Source organism: Lampris incognitus, chromosome 7 (genome assembly GCF_029633865.1).
Source record: "Lampris incognitus isolate fLamInc1 chromosome 7, fLamInc1.hap2, whole genome shotgun sequence".
In the NCBI taxonomy this organism is placed as follows: Eukaryota; Metazoa; Chordata; class Actinopteri; order Lampriformes; family Lampridae; genus Lampris; species Lampris incognitus.
Window position 1 is genome coordinate 60,294,993 of NC_079217.1, and position 21,215 is coordinate 60,316,207.

Consider the following 21,215-nt stretch of genomic DNA (forward strand, 5'->3'; position numbering starts at 1 on the left):
AAAGCTGAGGCAGACAGGAGATAAGACGACACAAGGCGTCATATGTACATACAGCGAGCATCTCTCCTCACACTCCCCAAATCCACAGCTAGCATCTCTCCTCACACTCTCCAAATCCACAGCTAGCATCTCTCCTCACACTCCTCAAACCCACAGTGAAAATCTCTCCTCACACTCCTCACACCCACAGCTAGCATCTCTCCTCACACTGCTCAAACCCACAGCGAGCATCTCTCCTCACACTCCTCAAACCCACAGCTAGCATCTCTCCTCACACTCCCCAAATCTACAGCTAGCATCTCTCTCCTCACACTCCCCAAATCCACAACTAGCATCTCTCCTCATACTTCTCAAATCCACAGCGAACATCTCTCCTCACACTCCCCAAATCTACAGCTAGCATCTCTGTCCTCACACTCCCCAAATCCACAGCTAGCATCTCTCCTCATACTTCTCAAACCCACAGCGAGCATCTCTCCTCACATTCCCCAAATCTAAAGTTAGCATCTCTCTCCTCACACTCCCCAAATCCACAGCTAGCATCTCTCCTCATACTTCTCAAATCTACAGTGAACATCTCTCCTCACACTCCTCAAACCCACAGTGAAAATCTCTCTTCACACTCCTCAAATCCACAGCTAGCATCTCTCCTCACACTCCTCAAATCCACAGCTAGCATCTCTCCTCACACTCCTCAAACTCACAGCTAGCATCTCTCCTCACACTCCTCAAACCCACAGCTAGCATCTCTCCTCACACTCCTCAAACCCACAGCTAGCATCTCTTCTCACACTCCTCAAACCCACAGCTAGCATCTCTCCTCACACTCCTCAAACCCACAACTAGCATCTCTCCTCAAACTCACAGCTAGCATCTCTCCTCATACTCCTGAAACCCACAGCGAGCATCTCTCCTCACACTCCTCAAACCCACAGCTAGCGTCTCTCCTCACACTCCTCAAATCCACAGCGAACATCTCTCCTCACACTCCTCAAACCCACAGTGAGCATCTCTCCTCACACTCCTCAAACTCACAGCTAGCATCTCTCCTCATACTCCTCAAACCCACAGCGAGCGTCTCTCCTCACACTCCTCAAACCCACAGTGAGCATCTTTCCTCACACTCCTTAAACCCACAGCGAGCATCTCTCCTCACACTCCTCAAACCCACAGCTAGCATCTCTCCTCACACTCCTCAAACCCACAGCTAGCATCTCTCCTCACACTCCTCAAACCCACAGCTAGCATCTCTCCTCACACTCCCCAAATCCACAACTAGCATCTCTCCTCACACTCCTCAAACCCACAGCTAGCGTCTCTCCTCACACTCCTCAAATCCACAGCAAACATCTCTCCTCACACTCCTCAAACCCACAGTGAGCATCTCTCCTCACACTCCCCAAACTCACAGCTAGCATCTCTCCTCATACTCCTCAAACCCACCGCGAGCGTCTCTCCTGACACTCCTCAAACCCACAGTGAGCGTCTTTCCTCACACTCCTCAAACCCACAGCGAGCATCTCTCCTCACACTCCTCAAACCCACAGCGAGCATCTCTCCTCACACTCCTCAAATCCACAGCTAGCATCTCTCCTCACACTCCTCAAACCCACAGTGAAAATCTCTCCTCACACTCCTCAAACCCACAGCTAGCATCTATCCTCACACTTCTCAAATCCACAGCTAGCATCTCTCCTCACACTCCCCAAATCCACAGCTAGCATCTCTCCTCACACTCCTCAAACCCACAGTGAAAATCTCTCCTCACACTCCTCAAACCCACAGCTAGCATCTCTACTCACACTCCTCAAACCAACAGCTAGCATCTCTCCTCACACTCCCCAAATCCACAGCTAGCATCTCTCCTCACACTCCCCAAATCCACAGCTAGCATCTCTCCTCACACTCCTTAAATCCACAGCGAACATCTCTCCTCACACTCCTCAAATCCACAGCGAACATCTCTCCTCACACTCCTCAAACCCACAGCGAGCATCTCTCCTCACACTCCTCAAACCCACAGCTAGCATCTCTCCTCACACTCCTCAAACCCACAGCGAGCATCTCTCCTCACACTCCTCAAACCCACAGCTAGCATCTCTCCTCACACTCCCCAAATCCACAGCTAGCATCTCTCCTCATACTCCTCAAACCCACAGCTAGCGTCTCTCCTCAAACTCACAGCTAGCATCTCTCCTCATACTCCTGAAACCCACAGCGAGCGTCTCTCCCCACACTCCTCAAACCCACAGCTAGCGTCTCTCCTCACACTCCTCAAATCCACAGCAAACATCTCTCCTCACACTCCTCAAACCCACAGTGAGCATCTCTCCTCACACTCCCCAAACTCACAGCTAGCATCTCTCCTCATACTCCTCAAACCCACAGCGAGCGTCTCTCCTGACACTCCTCAAACCCACAGTGAGCATCTTTCCTCACACTCCTCAAACCCACAGCGAGCATCTCTCCTCACACTCCTCAAACCCACAGCGAGCATCTCTCCTCACACTCCTCAAACCCACAGTGAAAATCTCTCCTCACACTCCTCAAACCCACAGCTAGCATCTATCCTCACACTTCTCAAATCCACAGCTAGCATCTCTCCTCACACTCCCCAAATCCACAGCTAGCATCTCTCCTCACACTCCTCAAACCCACAGTGAAAATCTCTCCTCACACTCCTCAAACCCACAGCTAGCATCTCTACTCACACTCCTCAAACCCACAGCTAGCATCTCTCCTCACACTCCTCAAACCCACAGCTAGCGTCTCTCCTCACACTCCTCAAATCCACAGCAAACATCTCTCCTCACACTCCTCAAACCCACAGTGAGCATCTCTCCTCACACTCCTCAAACTCACAGCTAGCATCTCTCCTCATACTCCTCAAACCCACAGCAAGCGTCTCTCCTCACACTCCTCAAACCCACAGTGAGCATCTTTCCTCACACTCCTCAAACCCACAGCGAGCATCTCTCCTCACACTCCTCAAACCCACAGCTAGCATCTCTCCTCACACTCCTCAAACCCACAGCTAGCATCTCTCCTCACACTCCCCAAATCCACAACTAGCATCTCTCCTCACACTCCCCAAATCTACAGCTAGCATCCCTCTCCTCACACTCCCCAAATCCACAACTAGCATCTCTCCTCATACTCCTGAAACCCACAGCGAGCGTCTCTCCTCACACTCCTCAAACCCACAGCTAGCGTCTCTCCTCACACTCCTCAAATCCACAGCAAACATCTCTCCTCACACTCCTCAAACCCACAGTGAGCATCTCTCTTCACACTCCCCAAACTCACAGCTAGCATCTCTCCTCATACTCCTCAAACCCACAGCGAGTGTCTCTCCTGACACTCCTCAAACCCACAGTGAGCATCTTTCCTCACACTCCTCAAACCCACAGCGAGCATCTCTCCTCACATTCCTCAAACCCACAGCGAGCATCTCTCCTCACACTCCTCAAATCCACAGCTAGCATCTCTCCTCACACTCCTCAAACCCACAGTGAAAATCTCTCCTCACACTCCTCAAACCCACAGCTAGCATCTATCCTCACACTTCTCAAATCCACAGCGAGCATCTCTACTCACACTCCTCAAACCCACAGCTAGCATCTCTCCTCATACTCCTGAAACCCACAGCGAGCATCTCTCCTCACACTCCTCAAACCCACAGCTAGCGTCTCTCCTCACACTCCTCAAATCCACAGCAAACATCTCTCCTCACACTCCTCAAACCCACAGTGAGCATCTCTCCTCACACTCCTCAAACTCACAGCTAGCATCTCTCCTCATACTCCTCAAACCCACAGCGAGCGTCTCTCCTCACACTCCTCAAACCCACAGTGAGCATCTTTCCTCACACTCCTCAAACCCACAGCGAGCATCTCTCCTCACACTCCTCAAACCCGCAGCGAGCATCTCTCCTCACACTCCTCAAACCCACAGCTAGCATCTCTCCTCACACTCCCCAAATCCACAACTAGCATCTCTCCTCACACTCCCCAAATCTACAGCTAGCATCCCTCTCCTCACACTCCCCAAATCCACAACTAGCATCTCTCCTCATACTCCTCAAATCCACAGCAAACATCTCTCCTCACACTCCTCAAACCCACAGTGAGCATCTCTCCTGACACTCCTCAAACCCACAGCGAGCATCTCTCCTCACACTCCTCAAACCCACAGCTAGCGTCTCTCCTCACACTCCTCAAACCCACAGCTAACATCTCTCCTCACACTCCTCAAACCCACAGTGAGCATCTCTCCTCACACTCCTCAAACCCACAGCTAGCATCTCTCCTCACACTCCCCAAATCCACAACTAGCATCTCTCCTCACACTCCCCAAATCTACAGCTAGCATCCCTCTCCTCACACTCCCCAAATCCACAGCTAACATCTCTCCTCACACTCCTCAAACCCACAGTGAGCATCTCTCCTCGCACTCCCCAAACTCACAGCTAGCATCTCTCCTCATACTCCTCAAACCCACAGCGAGCGTCTCTCCTGACACTCCTCAAACCTACGGTGAGCATCTTTCCTCACACTCCTCAAACCCACAGCGAGCATCTCTCCTCACACTCCTCAAACCCACAGCGAGCATCTCTCCTCACACTCCTCAAATCCACAGCTAGCATCTCTCCTCACACTGCTCAAACCCACAGCGAGCGTCTCTCCTGACACTCCTCAAACCCACAGCTAGCATCTATCCTCACACTTCTCAAATCCACAGCTAGCATCTCTCCTCACACTCCCCAAATCCACAGCTAGCATCTCTCCTCACACTCCCCAAATCCACAGCTAGCATCTCTCCTCACACTCCTTAAATCCACAGCGAACATCTCTCCTCACACTCCTCAAATCCACAGCGAACATCTCTCCTCACACTCCTCAAACCCACAGCGAGCGTCTCTCCTCACACTCCTCAAACCCACAAACGGTGGAAAGACTTAAATGGAAATGTAATTGTCTTTGAAAAAGTGCAAAAGGTTTGTTTGTGTTTCGTGTGTGTGTGTGTGTGTGTGTGTGTGTGTATGTGTGTCTATTTGTATAGCAGTGTGTGTGTGTGTTTGTCTGGTGGTGCATGTTTTGTGCATTTGCATTCATGTTTGTGTGTGTTTATGTTCTGTGCATGTGTTTGTGTGAGTGTGTGTGTGTGTGTGTGTGTGCCTGAGTTTGTGTCTATTTGCGTATGTTCTGTGCATGTGTTTGTGTGTGTGTGTGTTTGTATGGCAGTGTGTATGTGTGTCTGTCTGGTGGCGCATGTTTTGTGCATTTGTATTCATATGTGTGTGTGTGTGTGTGTGTGTGTGTGTGTGTTTATGTATCTGTGTGTGTGTGTGTGTGTGTGTGTGAATGTGTATCTGTGTGTGTTTATGTATCTGTGTGTGTGTGTGTGTGTGTGTGTGTGTGTGTGTGTGTGTGTGTGTGTGTGTGTGTGTGTGGCCCATACCTGTTGATCATAAAGTTTTCAAAGCCAAAGATGTCCAGCAGTCCTATGGAGCGCCTGACAGCTTTGGGATCACTGGACGGAGGTTTGTAGATGGCCGCATTGATCTTCTCTACAATCCACACAAACAGACGTCCATAGATGCCCTACAAACACACACACACACACACACACACACACACACACACACACCATATCGAAGACAGAAAAAGACATGGAGGGGTAGAAAGGAGGAGGATCAGCACAGTGAATAATTATGGGGAGCAGCTGTAACAACCTACATGGTAACTGAGCTGTGTGTGTGTGTGTGTGTGTGTGTGTGTGTGTGTGTGCGTGTGTGTTACTAGGTTTGGGCCGGTTTAAAAATGTTCAAACCGGTTTGATATTAAGCCAAACAGCGGACTGGACTGATATACCGAATATTACCACAGGGTGTCGCACTTCACTCGGCAGCCAGTTCTCCAGAGTGGACCATAATGACACTGAATGGGAGGGTAGCGACTCACTGACACGTGGTGGTGTTTTTATTTCTCACAACAACCATTCTGCTTAACGTTCTTCTTATAAGTGTAAACTACTAATAAGACACGTTAGCCTCCTAGCTAACGGGTCTGACCCTTTAGCCGAGCGGTCAGCGATGTCGCCTTGTGGTGCAGTACACTACATATCGAATCCCGCACCGGGCAAGAAAATAACCGGTTACATTGGTGGCAGCGGTGGGATCCGGAAGTGTGCAGATCCTTAGAAGTCTCTTCGGAGCGCGGGAAGAACAAAGCGAGAGGGCGCGCTTCCGGGGAGAGTGACGACTGTAAACTACTAATAACACACGTTAGCCCCTAGCTAACGTGTCTGACCCTTTAGCCGAGCAGTTAGCGATGTCGCCTTGTGGTGCAGTACACCCCGTAGCGAATCCCGCACCGGGCAAGAAAGTAACCGGTTACATAAGCATCAAATTAATGAATAAAATGAGAATTCGGCCCGGTGCCACTTGAGAAAAGATCAAATAATCGAAATATCGACGGTCATCAAGATGGCGCCCGGTTCTGCGCTCTCCCGCTTTTTTTAGATGTCTGATGCGCCAAGCACACGGAGAGAGCCACGAAACCGGAGTCGAACTCCACGTGTGCGCAAACTTACACGGCCAATACATCTGATTCCGATATCAAAATCTCGTCTTTGTTTTTCGGCTCGCCTGTTCAGCTTCGTATCGGAACTTTTGCCCTATGGCCGCACTTGTGACGTTCACTGGCACTAACTCCGCCAGGTCTCGTCTCTCTCGCCACCCCCAAACACCGTAAACAAACACACCCTGCGCATCTGAACTCTGATCTCCTCGTTGCCTCGGCTCGGCAGTAATGGCGCTTTTCCGACATTATAAACAAACACAATATGTTAATCACGTTGTCGTATCACTTATTATTATTATTATAACCGGTTATTTTCTTGCCCGGTGCGGGATACGATACGAGGTGTACTGCCCCACAAGGCGACATCACTATGCTTTCGACTATAGGGTCAGACCCGTTAGCTAGGGGGCTAACGTATTAGTAGTTTACAGTCGTCACCCTCCCCGGAAGCGCGCCCTCGCGCTTTGTTATTCCCGCGCTCCGAAGAGACTTCTGAGGATCTGCACACTTCCGGATCCCGCCGCTGCCACCAATGTAAGCGGCTATTTTGATGCCCGGTGCGGGATTCGATACGGGGTGTACTGCACCACAAGGCGACATCGCTAACCGCTCGGCTAAAGGGTCAGACCCGTTAGCTAGGGGCTAACGTGTCTTATTAGTAGTTTACATTATTATTATTATTATTATTATCGTTATTATCATAATGCAATACAAGGGGGGCGTCCGGGTGGCGTAGCGGTCCATTCCGTTGCCTACCGACACGGGGCTCGCCAGTAGGATTCCCCGTGTTACCTCCTGCTTGGTCCGGCGTCCCTGCAGACACAACCGACTCTGTGCACCTACCGGTTACCGGTACGTGCAGGTGAAAGTTTGGCAGCAGTTCTGTGCGTGTCGTCGACATTTATCCGTGGTAAATCTTGCAGGCATCGCGAAAAATATGCCGTTGTCAACGCGCCAACAAACAGGAAACTGGTATCACCTATGCAGTAGAAACCGGAAGTCAGTGGACTACAGCTATGCGCAGAGCCGACTGGCCGTGTCTGCGGGGTGGGAAGCCGGGTGTGGGTATGTGTCCGGGTCGCGTGATTTTTTTTCGTACCCGTTTTCCGGGAACTCTGCCTCTGATTGGCTAGTACTCGTTGCCTCCGTTGATTGGGTTGGTTAAGGTTAGGGATAGGGTTAGCCAATCAGAGATAGAGTAGGGGCGGGTCTTCCCGGAATCCAGCTGAACGCGCTCGACGAGTACTAGCCAATCAGAGGCAGAGTTCCCGGAAAACGGGTACGAAAAAAAATCACGCGTCCTGGTCGCCGCACTAGCGCCTCCCCGGGTTGGTCGGGGCGCCTGTTCAGGGGGGAGTGGGAACCGTGACACCGCCGGCACAGGTTGCTAATGTAGCAGGCTACTTTTTAATTTGCCAGAACGTCTCACACTGACCAACGCCGGGTCAGTCGGGTTGTGTAAAATCCAACGGGTCAGTGAACCGGAAACCGACCCAACTCTATTTATTATTACCTTCACGAATGCATCCCGTACATCCAGGGCTTGTTCCATACTGAGCGGAGTGGAGACGGTCTCCCCTCTGGTGATCAGACTCCTGCTGGTCAGGCAGTTCATTAAGTCCTTACTGTCCACCTACACACACACAAACACACACACACACACACACACACACACACACACACACACACAGACTTTTACCTGAGGGATCTCGGTTCGAGTGCTTATTTGCCCTTCTGAGCCCTGGCCCCAGGGGGCGCTGTTCTATCACTCACAGTGAGTTCCCTTCTACATTACAAAAAGTAGCAATATTTGTTTGTATGGCCTGATCGTCGTGATTTGGCTAATCCATATCAGGGTCGGGGCGTCTGGAGTCTATCCCAGAATGCTTTGGGGTGAAGAAGGCGACCCCGTCGCCAAGTCACCTGCGCAGCACAGGAAACCCAGCAGTGTTGTGGTACCCCTCTGTAGACTTGTCCCGAGCCCACGCGTTGAATGACTTGGCCTCGGACTTGACTCGGTCTCGGACTTGCAATGATTTCTCAAGACTGGTTGGGTACGAGACCAGCGTCTGTTGTTTTGAACTGCATGCCAAACTTGCTTTTTTACTGGTCCCTGAGGAGACCAATAAGGTGCAGCCTAGCCTAATTCATTTTTTTTTATTAGCATGAATGTGTGTGTGTGTGAAACACTGGAAAACTGGAGTCTGAGACCTTCCTTCTCTGGTGGAGGGGGGAGAGGGCCTCAACAGATTTACAGAGCGGTGGAATTGTGACTTGCGCTATGGTAGACGACAACAGCTAGAGCCATGGCGTCTACTTGTTGTGTTTTGGCTCCACTGGTCTTGAGTAGTACCCCTGAAGACTTGGTGTGGACATTTCCTTCACTATGGGTAATGCCTCCGGGTTACCAACGTATACATGCTGATGGACAGCGGGACCAAACCAGAACACCCAGAGGAAACCCGTATGAACGAGTCTGGACGGCTTGACCCCTGTCAGAGGCGGTGGGTTTTAGGAGAGACACGCGAGATTTAAGGGAGTGGTTCCCTCTCCCACGTCAGTCCTGTCCCTTTCTCCTCCTGAACTTCAGCCCTTCAGAGAAACACGACTTACAGGAGCGGTTTGGGGTTTTTTTTGAGTCTGTCTCTATTGCATCCTCCTGGCACAGGTAGCAGTACACAGGCAGGTCTCTTTTTCCCAGTCGTCCATCCTTTTCACACTTGCATCAACTGACCGGCTGAGTTCAGTATGACAGACTGCTGCAGCAGCGGCGCGGTGGTTAGCGCGGTCGCCTCACAGCAAGAAGGTCCGGGGTTCGAGCCCCGGGGTAGTCCAACCTTGGGGGTCGTCCTCTGTGTGGAGTTTGCATGGTCTCCCCGTGTCTGCGTGGGTTTCCTCCGGGGGCTCCGGTTTCCTCCCACAGTCCAGACACGTAGGTCAGGTGACTCGGCCGTACTAAAAAAAACCCCAAAACCCTGTGATGGTCTGGCGGCCTGTCCAGGGTGTCTCCCCGCCTGCCGCCCAACGATTACTGGGATAGCAGTCCTCGCGCCCCTGAGAGCAGGGTAAGCAGCTTGGATACTGGATGGATGGGGACTGGTGTAGCATCGTCTTAGCTTCTTCTGGACCGTGGTGGACTGGTGTAGCATCGTCTTAGCTTCTTCTGGACCGTGGCGGACTGGTGTAGCATCGTCTTAGCTTCTTCTGGACCGTGGCGGACTGGTGTAGCATCGTCTTAGCTTCTTCTGGACCGTGGTGGACTGGTGTAGCATCGTCTTAGCTTCTTTTGGACCGTGGCGGACTGGTGTAGCATCGTCTTAGCTTCTTCTGGACCGTGGCGGACTGGTGTAGCATCGTCTTAGCTTCTTCTGGACCGTGGCGGACTGGTGTAGCATCGTCTTAGCTTCTTCTGGACCGTGGCGGACTGGTGTAGCATCGTCTTAGCTTCTTCTGGACCGTGGCGGACTGGTGTAGCATCGTCTTAGCTTCTTCTGGACCGTGGCGGACTGGTGTAGCATCGTCTTAGCTTCTTCTGGACCGTGGCGGACTGGTGTAGCATCGTCTTAGCTTCTTCTGGACCGTGGCGGACTGGTGTAGCATCGTCTTAGCTTCTTCTGGACCGTGGCGTGTTCTTTAGACTGAACGAGGGCTGTGGAAGGACACCGATCTGCAGAGGAAACCTGCCTACAGACGACATGGACACCGGATATAGAACAGAGGAATCACGTTCAGCTGTCCAACCGGCGGACAGCATCTCCTGTGTCTACGAGACACATAATGCAGCTTCTGAATGGACGACTGCGCCAAGACCTGAACAGACCACATGAAATTCCTCCACGCTGTCATAGGCACAGTGTGTGTGTGTGTGTGTGTGTGTGTGTGTGTGTGTGTGATACCTCCAGCAGTGCTGCAGCGGTGGTGAGGTGAACACTGCAAACAACCTCACAGGCATCCAGGTTGTCATAGGTCCGAGCTGGAGGGTCAAAGGACAAAAGGTCACTCACTAGTATCAGAATGTGTGCGACTATGTGAGAGAGAGACAGAAAGATAGCCTACTCATTTTGCTGTGTGTGTGTGTGTGTGTGTGTGTGTGTGTGTGTGTGTGTGTGTGTGTGCTGTATCGACCTTCATATCTGAGGTTTCCCATGTGCAGTATGGCCGCCAGTAGTTTGGAGATCTCCCAGTTCTCTGTGTCTGTAAACATCAGAACCTGAAGACCACACGACAGACCAATTCAAACATCTATTTCAATATATAGCACATCATCCATCCATCCATCCATCCACCCATCCATCCACCCATCGATCCATCCATCCATCCATCCATCCATCCATCCATCCATCCATCCATCCATCGATCCATCCATACATCCATCCATGCACCCATCCATCCATCCATCATCCAAACTGGGTCGTGGGGAATCTGGAGCCTATCCCAGCAGTCATTGGGTGGCAGGCGCGGAGACACCCTGGACAGGCCGGCAGACCATCACAGGGTCAACACACACACACACACACACACACACACACACACACACACACACACATTCCCACCTAGGGACAATTCAGTACGGCCGAGTCACCTGACCTACAGGTCTTCGGACTGTGGGAGGAAACCCACGCAGACATGGGGAGAACGTGCAAACTCCACACAGAAGGACGACCCGGGGCGACCCCCGAGGTTGGACTACCCCGGGGCTCGAACCCGGGACCTTCCTGCTGTGATGTGACCGCGCTAACCGCTGCGCCACCGGGCGGCCTTATACAGCACCTCCCTCTCAGATGAATAAATAATCCCTCGTCTGTGGAGCAGCAGGTTTCCGGTCGGTGAAAGCGGTGTCATACTCTCAACTACTGACCCGAGTCACCTGACCGGCAGGTGACTCGGGTCATCATTCATGTCAGCACCACGCAACCAGTCTCCTCCCTCTTACAGCTCCTACAGCTTCCCTCTGCTCTGGATGAAAGGCTGGCGACTAAGATGAGCCCACCGCCCACCCTTCTTCTTCTTCTTCTTCTCTTTTTTAAGGGGGATTATATTAGTTTGAACTCCTAAACGCCAGCAGAGGTTCCCCGGTTTATGTCAGTATGTGGCGTTAGGTCATACGGGTGTAACGGCCACATAATATCCTCTGTATATCCTCCATCTGTGGCTGCACTCGAGTTAACGACACATCCACCGCGTCACACCCGTCAGTAACGGAGACAACCACCGAATGACACCAACACACCAACCCACAAGGTGGCGGGAAACACAACAGGGCCATGCCCTCTGCCTCTGCTGCTGCCCTGATAAGGATTCATGGTAATTAATATCAATTGTTATCATTGGTTTATTCGTTATAATGTTGATTCCGGTTTGAGCAGCACCTTCATCGCAGATCGGATGTTGGAGTATTCTTTCATGTCGTCACGACCGTCACACACCGTACAGTTACCCTGCAGAGAGAGAGAGAGAGAGAGACATTGACAAATAGAAAGAGAGAGAGACATTGACAAATAGAAAGAGAGAGAGACATTGACAAATAGATATATATATATATATATATTGACAAATAGAGAGGGAGAGAGAGAGACTGACAGAGAGAGAGACATTGACAAATAGAGGGAGAGAGAACGAGGGAGGAAGAGAGACATTGACAAATAGGGGGAGAGAACGAGGGAGGAAGAGAGACATTGACAAATAAAGAGCGAGAGACAGACATTGACAAATAGAGGGAGAGAGAGAGAGAGCAAGAGAGACTGAAAAATAGAGAGAGAGACATTGATAAATAGAGAGGGAGCGAGAGAGACATTGACAAATAGAGGGAGAGAGAACGAGGGAGGAAGAGAGACATTGACAAATAGAGGGAGAGAGAACGAGGGAGGAAGAGAGACATTGACAAATAGAGAGGGAGAGAGAACGAGGGAGGAAGAGAGACATTGACAAATAGAGAGGGAGAGAGAGCGATATTGACAAATAGAGGGAGAGAGAGAGAGAGCGAGCAAGAGAGACTGAAAAATAGAGAGAGAGACATTGATAAATAGAGAGGGAGCGAGAGAGACATTGACAAATAGAGGGAGAGAGAACGAGGGAGGAAGAGAGACATTGACAAATAGAGAGGGAGAGAGAGAGCAAGAGAGACTGACAAATAGAGAGACACTGACAAATAGGGAGAGAGCAAGAGAGGGAGATAGACAGTGACAAATAGAGAGGGAGAGAGAGAGAGGGAGGAAGAGAGACATTGACAAATAGAGGGAGAGAGAGAGCAAGAGAGAGACATTAACAAACAGAGAAGAAGAGAGAGAGAGTGAGAGAGAGACATTGACAGAGAGAGAGGGAGAGAGAGACATTGACAGAGAGAGAGGGTGAGACAGCGAGAGAAAGAGAGACATTGATACCGAGAGAGAGAGAGGGAGAGAGAACCGAAAGAGATTGTACACTTGCTTGAGTAGGTTTTTGATTTTGCCAATAAAGAGTTTATGTGCTACATGGGGATCGCTGGTTCACACGGGGATCGCCGGTTCGAATCCCCATGTTACCTCCGGCTTGGTCGGGAGTCCCTACAGGCACAATTGGCTGTGTCTACGGGTGGGAAGCCGGATGTGGGTATGTGTCCTGGTCGCTGCATTAGCGCCTCCTCTGGTCAGTCGGGGCGCCTGTTCGGGGGGGAGGGAGAACAGGGGGGAATAGCGTGATCCTCCCATGCGCTGCGTCCCCCCTGGTGAAACTCCTCACTGTCAGGTGAAAAGAAGCGGCCGGCGACTCCACATGTATGGGAGGAGGCATGTGGTAGTCTGCAGCCCTCCCCGGACCGGCAGAGGGGGTGGAGCAGCAGCCTGGATGGCTTGGAAGAGTGGGGTAAATTGGCCAAAAAAATACAATTGGGGAGAAAAGGGGGGAAAATGCATCCCCCCCCAAATTCCCAGAGTTGATGTGCTTAACGAGCGATGGAAAGGCATTTATGTGTTGAGTAGAAAATAAAACAGAAATAGAAAGTAGGCCTCGCTACGTCAGGTGTTCTCCGGTTCGCTGTGGTTGTGACTCACGATGGTGAGGTAGGTGTAGTCTGTAGCTTTGCTCAGCCCCAACTTCTTCTTCTGGTCAGGAGTCATGCCCTTCAGCATGCAGTAGAAGACATGATAGTTCCTCTCATCACGAGCCTGGGGGAGTGGGGGGGGGGGGGCGACAAACCACATCAAGTCCACATCATCATCATAATCACAAATCCACAAAAACTTCTTAAACAAGACTTTTAAAGCCAAACTCCACCCTCCGTACGGCCGTAAACTGAGGTTTGTAACACGTGACTTCATACAACCCTCACCATGCCTCCTAACGAGCGTCATTTCCTGTTGGCGAGGAAGCGAGCGCATCTCGTTCTCTAGATTAATAGGAAAATTACACAACGTGGTTCGTTAAGTCTGGTGAAACAGGTCTGGTCGGTTTTACCTGTCGACAGACTCGGGACTTCTCCAGCAGGTACTGCTCGATCTTGGCCCCCTCTATGGCGCCTCTCTTGTTGAAGTGGATGTCGATGTACTTTCCGAAGCGGGACGAGTTGTCGTTGCGGATGGTCTTGGCGTTTCCGAACGCTGGAGACACAAAACACGCCAAGGTCAACCACAGATATGTGCGTCTTTGTGAGTGTGGGGAAAGAAGCTGTTTTTGAGCCTGGTAGTGCGGGCTCTGAGGCTCCTGTAGCGCCTCCTAGAGCGCAGGGGGGAGAACAGTCCATGGTTGGGGTGGGTGGGATCTCTGCTGATGCTGAGACCCCTTCGAAGGCAGTGTTTGTGATAAATGTCTTGTATGGCTGGGAGCTGGGTACCGGTGATATGCTGGGCCGCCTTGACGACCCGCTGCAGAGCTTTCTGGTCTACTGAGGTGCAGTTGCCGTACCACACTGAGATGCAGCTGGTCAGGATGCTCTCTATGGTGCAGTGGTAGAAGTTGGTGAGAATGCTGGGGGGTAGACGGGCGCTCCTCAGCCTCCTCAGGAAATGCAGGCGTTGTTGGGCCTTTTTCACAAGGGCCTGGGTGTTTGATGTCCAGCAGAGGTCCTCGCTGATGTGGACCCCAAGGAATTTAAAGCTGGAGACACGCTCCACTTCCACCCCGTTGATGTGTATGGGGGACTGGCTGCAGCTTCTAGACCTCCTGAAGTCCACAATCAGCTCCTTCGTCTTCTGCACATTGAGGACAAGATTGTTGGTAGTACACCATGATGTGCTGAATCTCGTCCCTGTAGGCCGTCTCGTCATTGTTGGTGATGCGGCCTACGACTGTGGTGTCCTCTGCAAACTTAACTATAACATTTGAAGGGTGAGTTGGCAGGCAGTCGTGGGTGAAGAGGGAGAAAAGGAGGGGGCTCAGAACACAGCCTTGAGGGGCACCTGTGCTGAGGGTCAGGGTGTAGGAGTTGTGTGGTCACCTAACCTAACCGACTGAGGTCTGTTGGTCAGGAAGTCCAGAGTCCAGTTACAGAGGGAGGGCTTGAGGCCAAGGGGGAGGAGTTTGGTGGTCAGTTTGGCGGGGACGATAGTGTTGAAAATATCTGCGTTTGTAAACATGTGATTGTATGTGTAATTGTGCATCCAATGTGTGTGTGTGTGTGTGTGTGTGTGTGTGTGTGTGTGTGTGTGTGTGTGTGTGTGTGTGTGCCCCTACCCTCCAGTATGGGGTTAGCCTCCAGGACTTGTTGTTCAATCCAGGAGTGTTGTCCGCTAATGGCTGCCAGGAACTGCAGGATCAACTTCGTGCTCTCCGTCTTCCCTGCTCCAGACTCCCCGCTGTCACACACACAGACACACACAGACACACACAATTGTTATCCACCAAAACTACATCACCAGTGTGCAGTGCCGTGTGCTCACAGCAGAGACTTTCCTCCAAACTAGAACTAAAACGTGATCATGAGCAGAAAGCAATATAAAAATGAAGCTCTACAGTAAAGACTAATCAGAAGTAACGGTTTCCAATATGATTTATTTCTTTAGCATTTTCATATTTTTGTCACAGAACAGGGCAAAGAAAGAACACATTTTGGACAGAGATGTGTTCCTTTTTTTGACAGTATGTTTGCTACCCCACGCAGAGGTGTTCTCAAAATTCTTGCAGACCCATCGGATGTGGATCCATCGGATGCAGACCCATCAGATCCAGATCCATTGGATGCAGATCCATCGGATGCGGATCCATCGGATGCAGACCCATCGGATGTGGATCCATCGGATGCGGATCCATTGGATCTGGATCCATCGGATGAGGATCCGTCGGATGCAGATCCGTCAGATGCAGATTCATTGGATGCGGATCCATCGGATGCAGATCCATCGGATGCAGATCCATCAGATGCAGATTCATCGGATGCGGATCCATCGGATGCAGACCCATCGGATGTGGATCCATCGGATGCGGATCCATCGGATGTGGATTCATTCACTCCTTATTACACACGTCACGTGACATTCCTCACCATCAGCCACAGCATGTTGAGTTTCGGTCGTGTCCACCATCACAGCCTACTGACCTCAGTTAAAATACTACAACTAAAACCACACGCGCACACGGGGGCGTCTGGGTGGCGTGGCGGTCTACTCCGCTGCCTGCCAACACGGGGAATCGCCGGTTCGAATCCCCGTGTTGCCTCCGGCTTGGTCGGGTGCCCCTACAGACACAATTGGCCGTGTCTGCGGGTGGGGAGCCGGATGTGGGTATGTGTCCTGGTTGCTGCACTAGCGCCTCCTCTGGTCGGTCGGTCGGTCGGTCGGTCGGTCGGTCGGTCGAGGGGGAACTGGGGGGGGAATAACGTGATCCTCCCACGCGCTACGTCCCCCTGGCGAAACTCCTCACTGTCAGGTGAAAAGAAGCGGCTGGCGACTCCACATGTATCGGAGGAGGCACGTGGTGGTCTGCAGCCCTCCCCGGGTCGGCAGAGGGGGTGGAGCAGCTAAATAAACACAAAACTATAAACACTAGTTACCCACACACACACACACAGACACACACAGAGACACACACAGACCTGATGATGCAGCACTGGTCCCGGTTGTTCCTCTGCATGTTGAAGTAGCAGTTGTCTGCGATGGCGAAGATGTGAGGCGGCATCTCCCCGATCTTCTTGTTGGTGTAGAGGCGGATCTGGTCGGCCGTGTAGATGGGCAGCAGCTGGTAGGGATTCACCGCCACCAAGATGGAGCCCGTGTACGTCTGCACGAGGACAAACGGGGCATCAGAGGGTATTGCAGTGTCAGTTGTGTTTATGTGTACTTTAATGCGAGTGTGTGTGTGTGTACAATAACATGTCTGTGTGTGCACAATAATCTGCAAAATGTGTGTCTGTGCACGTTGTGTGTTTGTACAACACTGTGTGTATAATATTGTGTGTCTGTTGATGTACAACAGCAGCGATGTATGCATGAGTGCGGGTAAGTGAGTGTGTGAGTAGGGGCCGGGGTATTGGGGGTGTCGGGGGTATATGAGGCGCAGGGGAATTGGGGGTGTCGGGGGTATATGAGGCGCAGGGGAATTGGGGGTGTCGGGGGTATATGAGGCGCAGGCTGGTGCAGGGATGAGGTGGTGAGGCTCAGCGCACTTCACGAGACAAAGTACGACTTTTCAAAGCGAGTTTTCATGCAAAAAAAAAAAAAAAGTCCGCGAGAAATGAACGGGTCGTGACGTCATGAGTCTCCTCACCTCGTGCAGACAAGCCGCGTGACGTCCGTGCAGTGATAAATAACATTTGCAGGCAGTCTCTGGGTATGATGTTGGACTAATGTGTGAACTACATCCGGGTCAGAAACTGGGGGTCTGGCTGTGCTGGAACGCGTGATTTTTTTTCGTACCCGTTTTCCGGGAACTCTGCCTCTGATTGGCTAGTACTCGTTGCCTCCGTTGCTTAGGTTGGGTAGGGTGAGGGTGGGGTTAGGGATAGGGTTAGCCAATCAGAGATAGAGAAGGGGCGGGTCTTCCCGGAATCCAGGTGGGAAAATTAATAACGCGAGCGTGACGGAGGCGCGTTCTTGCGGAAAACGGGTACGGGGAAGAATCACGCTGCTGGAACACACACAAGACGGCATCTGAGCAGCGGAAGTAAGACAGGACGTGTGGCGGAGCAACCGGATATGACGACGGCTAGTTGCGTCGCGCAGACAAGGCCGCAGTTAGACGAACCGCACACACACAACTGAACATAGCTGTAGCACACGTGGGCGTAGTTTCTCATTTTGGTGCCACTTTGATTGACAGTTGCATGTCACATTGTGTGTGCTGTTCAACAGATTTTTTTTATCACTCCGCCTTTTTGTTCTCCCCAGTTGTACCCGGCTAATTACCCCACTCTTCCGAGCCGTCCCGGTCGCTGCTCCACCCCCTCTGTCGATCCGGGGAGGGCTGCAGACTACCACATGCCTCCTCCCATACATGTGGAGTCGCCAGCCGCTTCTTTTCACCTGACAGTGAGGAGTTTCACCAGGGGGACGTAGCACGTGGGAGGCTCACCTTATTACCCCCCAGTTCCCCCCTTCCTCCCGAACAGATGCCCTTACCGACCAGAGGAGGCGCTAGAGCAGCGACCGGGACACATACCCACATCCGGTTTCCCACTCGCAGACACGGCCAGTTGTGTCTGTAGGGACGCCCAACGGGGGTTCGAACCCACAACAGATTGAGTTAATCCTTCAAAGCTGGTGCACTTTTAAAAGCTGGTGAAGCGGCACGTGGATGGATGCCAAGAGAGGCGGTGTGCAATCCAAACAGCAAAACGTTAAATGTTAACGTAAAAAATAATCATGCGTCGTCACAGAGTAGATCAGGCCTAGATGCCTCCTTCATTTCAAATCACATATGCGTCGACATCTTCCTATTCACACCAGGAGCATGGTGGGGGTACTCTGATACTCCTCAGGAGGTCCTGAGACAGCATTAAATACAATTCCAGACTGGAGTTTTAACTTCCATGCTCAACATGCTTCTCTGAGAATGTGAATATAATATAATATAATATAATATAATATAACGGAATATAAATCAGTCTCGATGACGTAAGAAAGATTTCTGCAACCTTGACAGCGTATGTTGAGACTATCGAAAGCCTGCTCCTACGACACAGTAAGAGATGGGGGGGGTAGGGGGTGCAGGGGGGGCAGGGTTGATGCAGGTCTCGTGGTTCAGGTGGTGGCGGATGACAGTGACAGCGTATCGGTGTCGGGCCACTGGAGAGGCGGCAGCCATGTTGGAAATGGAGCAGCATGCAGATGGACGGTAGTGCTGAGGGTGATTACCAGAAACCCTGGGCAAAAAAAAAAAAAAAGTCCCCGAATACCTTAAGCCCTCCACCCCCGCCCAGCACCCCCACCCCCTCACGGGAATTTGGTGGAATAAAAACAAACATTTAATCCTCCTGACGTCTACCCGGTTTTGTCATTTCATAAAATCATCAGATCATTTGGATTAACAATGCAAAAAAGAAAGTTTATCGAGGTATTTTATCTTGTTTAAAGTGTCACAATTCTTATTTCGACATATCGCTGGCAGATAAAATAGTGCCTGTCTTAAGAAAGTGCGCTTGTTTCATCATTTTAAGACTTGTTATCAGGAACTTCCACCAAACAGGGACAGAAATCTTAAACAAGAGAGTAGATTTGAAATAATCTTCCTCCTTTGAGTAAATGTCTTGAAACAAGCCCCATTATGATGGAACAAGTATTTCCTTGAAACAAGCAACAACATCTGTCAGAGGAACATTTTAGTAGTGTAGCCCAGCAGATTTCCGCCCGCTGCGGGATTCGATCCGAGGTGAACTCCCACTATAAGGCGACATCGCTGACCGCTCGACTGAAGGGGTCAATCGGCCCGTGAGTCTTTTGTAGTTTACAGTAGTCACCTTCTCCCGGAAGTGCACCCTCGCGTCTTGTTATTCCCGCGCTCCGAAGAGCTTTATGAGGATCGGCACGCTTCCGGATCCCACCGCTGCCACCAATGTTAACCGAGCAAATTTCCGCCCGCTGCGGGATTCGATCCGGAGTAAAACCCCACTACAAGGCGACATCGCTGACCGGGCGACCCCCTATTCGGTCAGCCAGCGAGTCTTTTGTAGTCTAAAGTAGCAATATATCGAAATAAGCCAATGATATTAAAACAGCATGAAATACTTTATTTTAACTCTTTTGTAGTTTAATTGCCAGGTGGAGCGATATTGAATTAAGTTTCCTTCATTAATCCCCTTGGGGAACTTCAGTTCCTGCAAATTAACCCATCCTAGCTGTGATCTGTGTAGCTAGGAGCAGTGGGCTGCCGCCTTCATGCTGCGCCCGGGGACCAACTCCAGTTCTTTTCCCAATGCCTTGCTCAGGGGCACAGACAGCAGGATCAACCCTAACATGCATGCTTCTTTTTGATCGCGGGGGAAACCGGATCACCCGGAGAAAGCCCACCGCAGACACGGGGAGAACATGCAAACTCCACACAGAGGACGACACCCCCCCCCCAAGGTTGGACAACCCCGGGGTTCGAACCCAGGACCTTCTTGCTGTGAGGCGACAGCGCTAACCACTGCGCCACCGTGCCGCCCAACATTCTCAACACATGACGAATGGGGGCAGTTGTTGACAAACAAAGTCAAATTTGCAATTTCTCAAGAGAAATAAAAGGAAATCCACCAGGAAATCCCCACAGCTACTGATGTTTAGTTGCAACTTTTACCTCAGAATTTAACCGGAAGATTAAAGCTGCAACAAACCAAAATAACGGCTTGTGTAACGTCACAGTACAACTCTGGTACTTTTCCCCATGCCTGTTTTAAAACTACTTTAGTTCCCCTTTCTTTTCTTTTTGCCCAGGTCTGATCCTTCACCGAGCCGAACCGTACACTTACAACCAGAACTTACTTACCCTGCCACCACAGTTAGTCTTCACAGAAAAAAAACAAAAAACAGGACAAGGGTGTGAAAGACAGCGAAACAGAGAGAAAGATGAACAAGATAAAATGCAGGCCATTTACTGGGCGGGTGGTGAACACGTACAGTGCTGTGGAAAAGCATTTGCCCCCCCCCCACTTGCTCTGTTTTTGCATATTTGCTACACCGAATGGTTTCAGATCTTCATACAGAATGTAATATCAGACCAGGAGAACCTGAGTAAACACGAAATACGGATTTTCATTTATTGGTCTTTTCATTTATTGAAGGAAAAAAATTTATCCAACACCCTATCACCCATGTGAAAAAGTAATTACCCCCGAACTTAATAGCTGGCTGTGTCACCTTTAGCAGCAACAACTGCAACCAAACACTTCCTATTACTGGAGATCAGTCTTTCACATCACCGTGGAGGAATTTCGGCCCACTCTTCTTTATAGAACTGCTGTCATCATCATCAGCGGTCACTTGGGGTCGAGTATGACTGTCCTCCTTCTAGGTCCTTGTGGGTATCCTTGCGGGAGGATGCCTACATGTGACAGCTTGTTACATGGAGAGGCTGATGCGCCTACAGTCACCACATGGTCCTTGGCAGGGGGTGACTGGAGTCCAATGGCATGGAGAACCAAGATGATTCGGGACCACCCTCTGTTGCAGCCTTCATCCACGTTCACTGGCATCGTCTTCCGCCAGTTCCGCTGTTGAGGTCTTTGTTGGATCGCGCTTCGTCTGGAAC

The 21,215-nt window shown here is 51.0% G+C and overlaps 1 protein-coding gene across 1 annotated transcript in view; it reads right to left on the minus strand.

The window, feature by feature from the left end:
* Positions 1-21,215, minus strand: part of LOC130115299 (unconventional myosin-VIIa-like) — a 92,830-nt gene that overhangs the window by 66,522 nt on the left and 5,093 nt on the right. Inside the window, exons 3-12 of the mRNA XM_056282906.1 lie at positions 16,588-16,772; positions 15,231-15,352; positions 14,016-14,158; positions 13,613-13,726; positions 11,954-12,022; positions 10,710-10,794; positions 10,481-10,557; positions 8,098-8,217; positions 5,461-5,603; positions 1-4 (exon numbers count right to left, since the gene is read on the minus strand). The exon at positions 1-4 is cut by the window's left edge and continues 207 nt beyond it. Of these exons, the coding sequence (XP_056138881.1) occupies positions 1-4; positions 5,461-5,603; positions 8,098-8,217; positions 10,481-10,557; positions 10,710-10,794; positions 11,954-12,022; positions 13,613-13,726; positions 14,016-14,158; positions 15,231-15,352; positions 16,588-16,772 (1,062 nt within the window). The remainder of the gene's footprint in view (positions 5-5,460; positions 5,604-8,097; positions 8,218-10,480; positions 10,558-10,709; positions 10,795-11,953; positions 12,023-13,612; positions 13,727-14,015; positions 14,159-15,230; positions 15,353-16,587; positions 16,773-21,215) is intronic.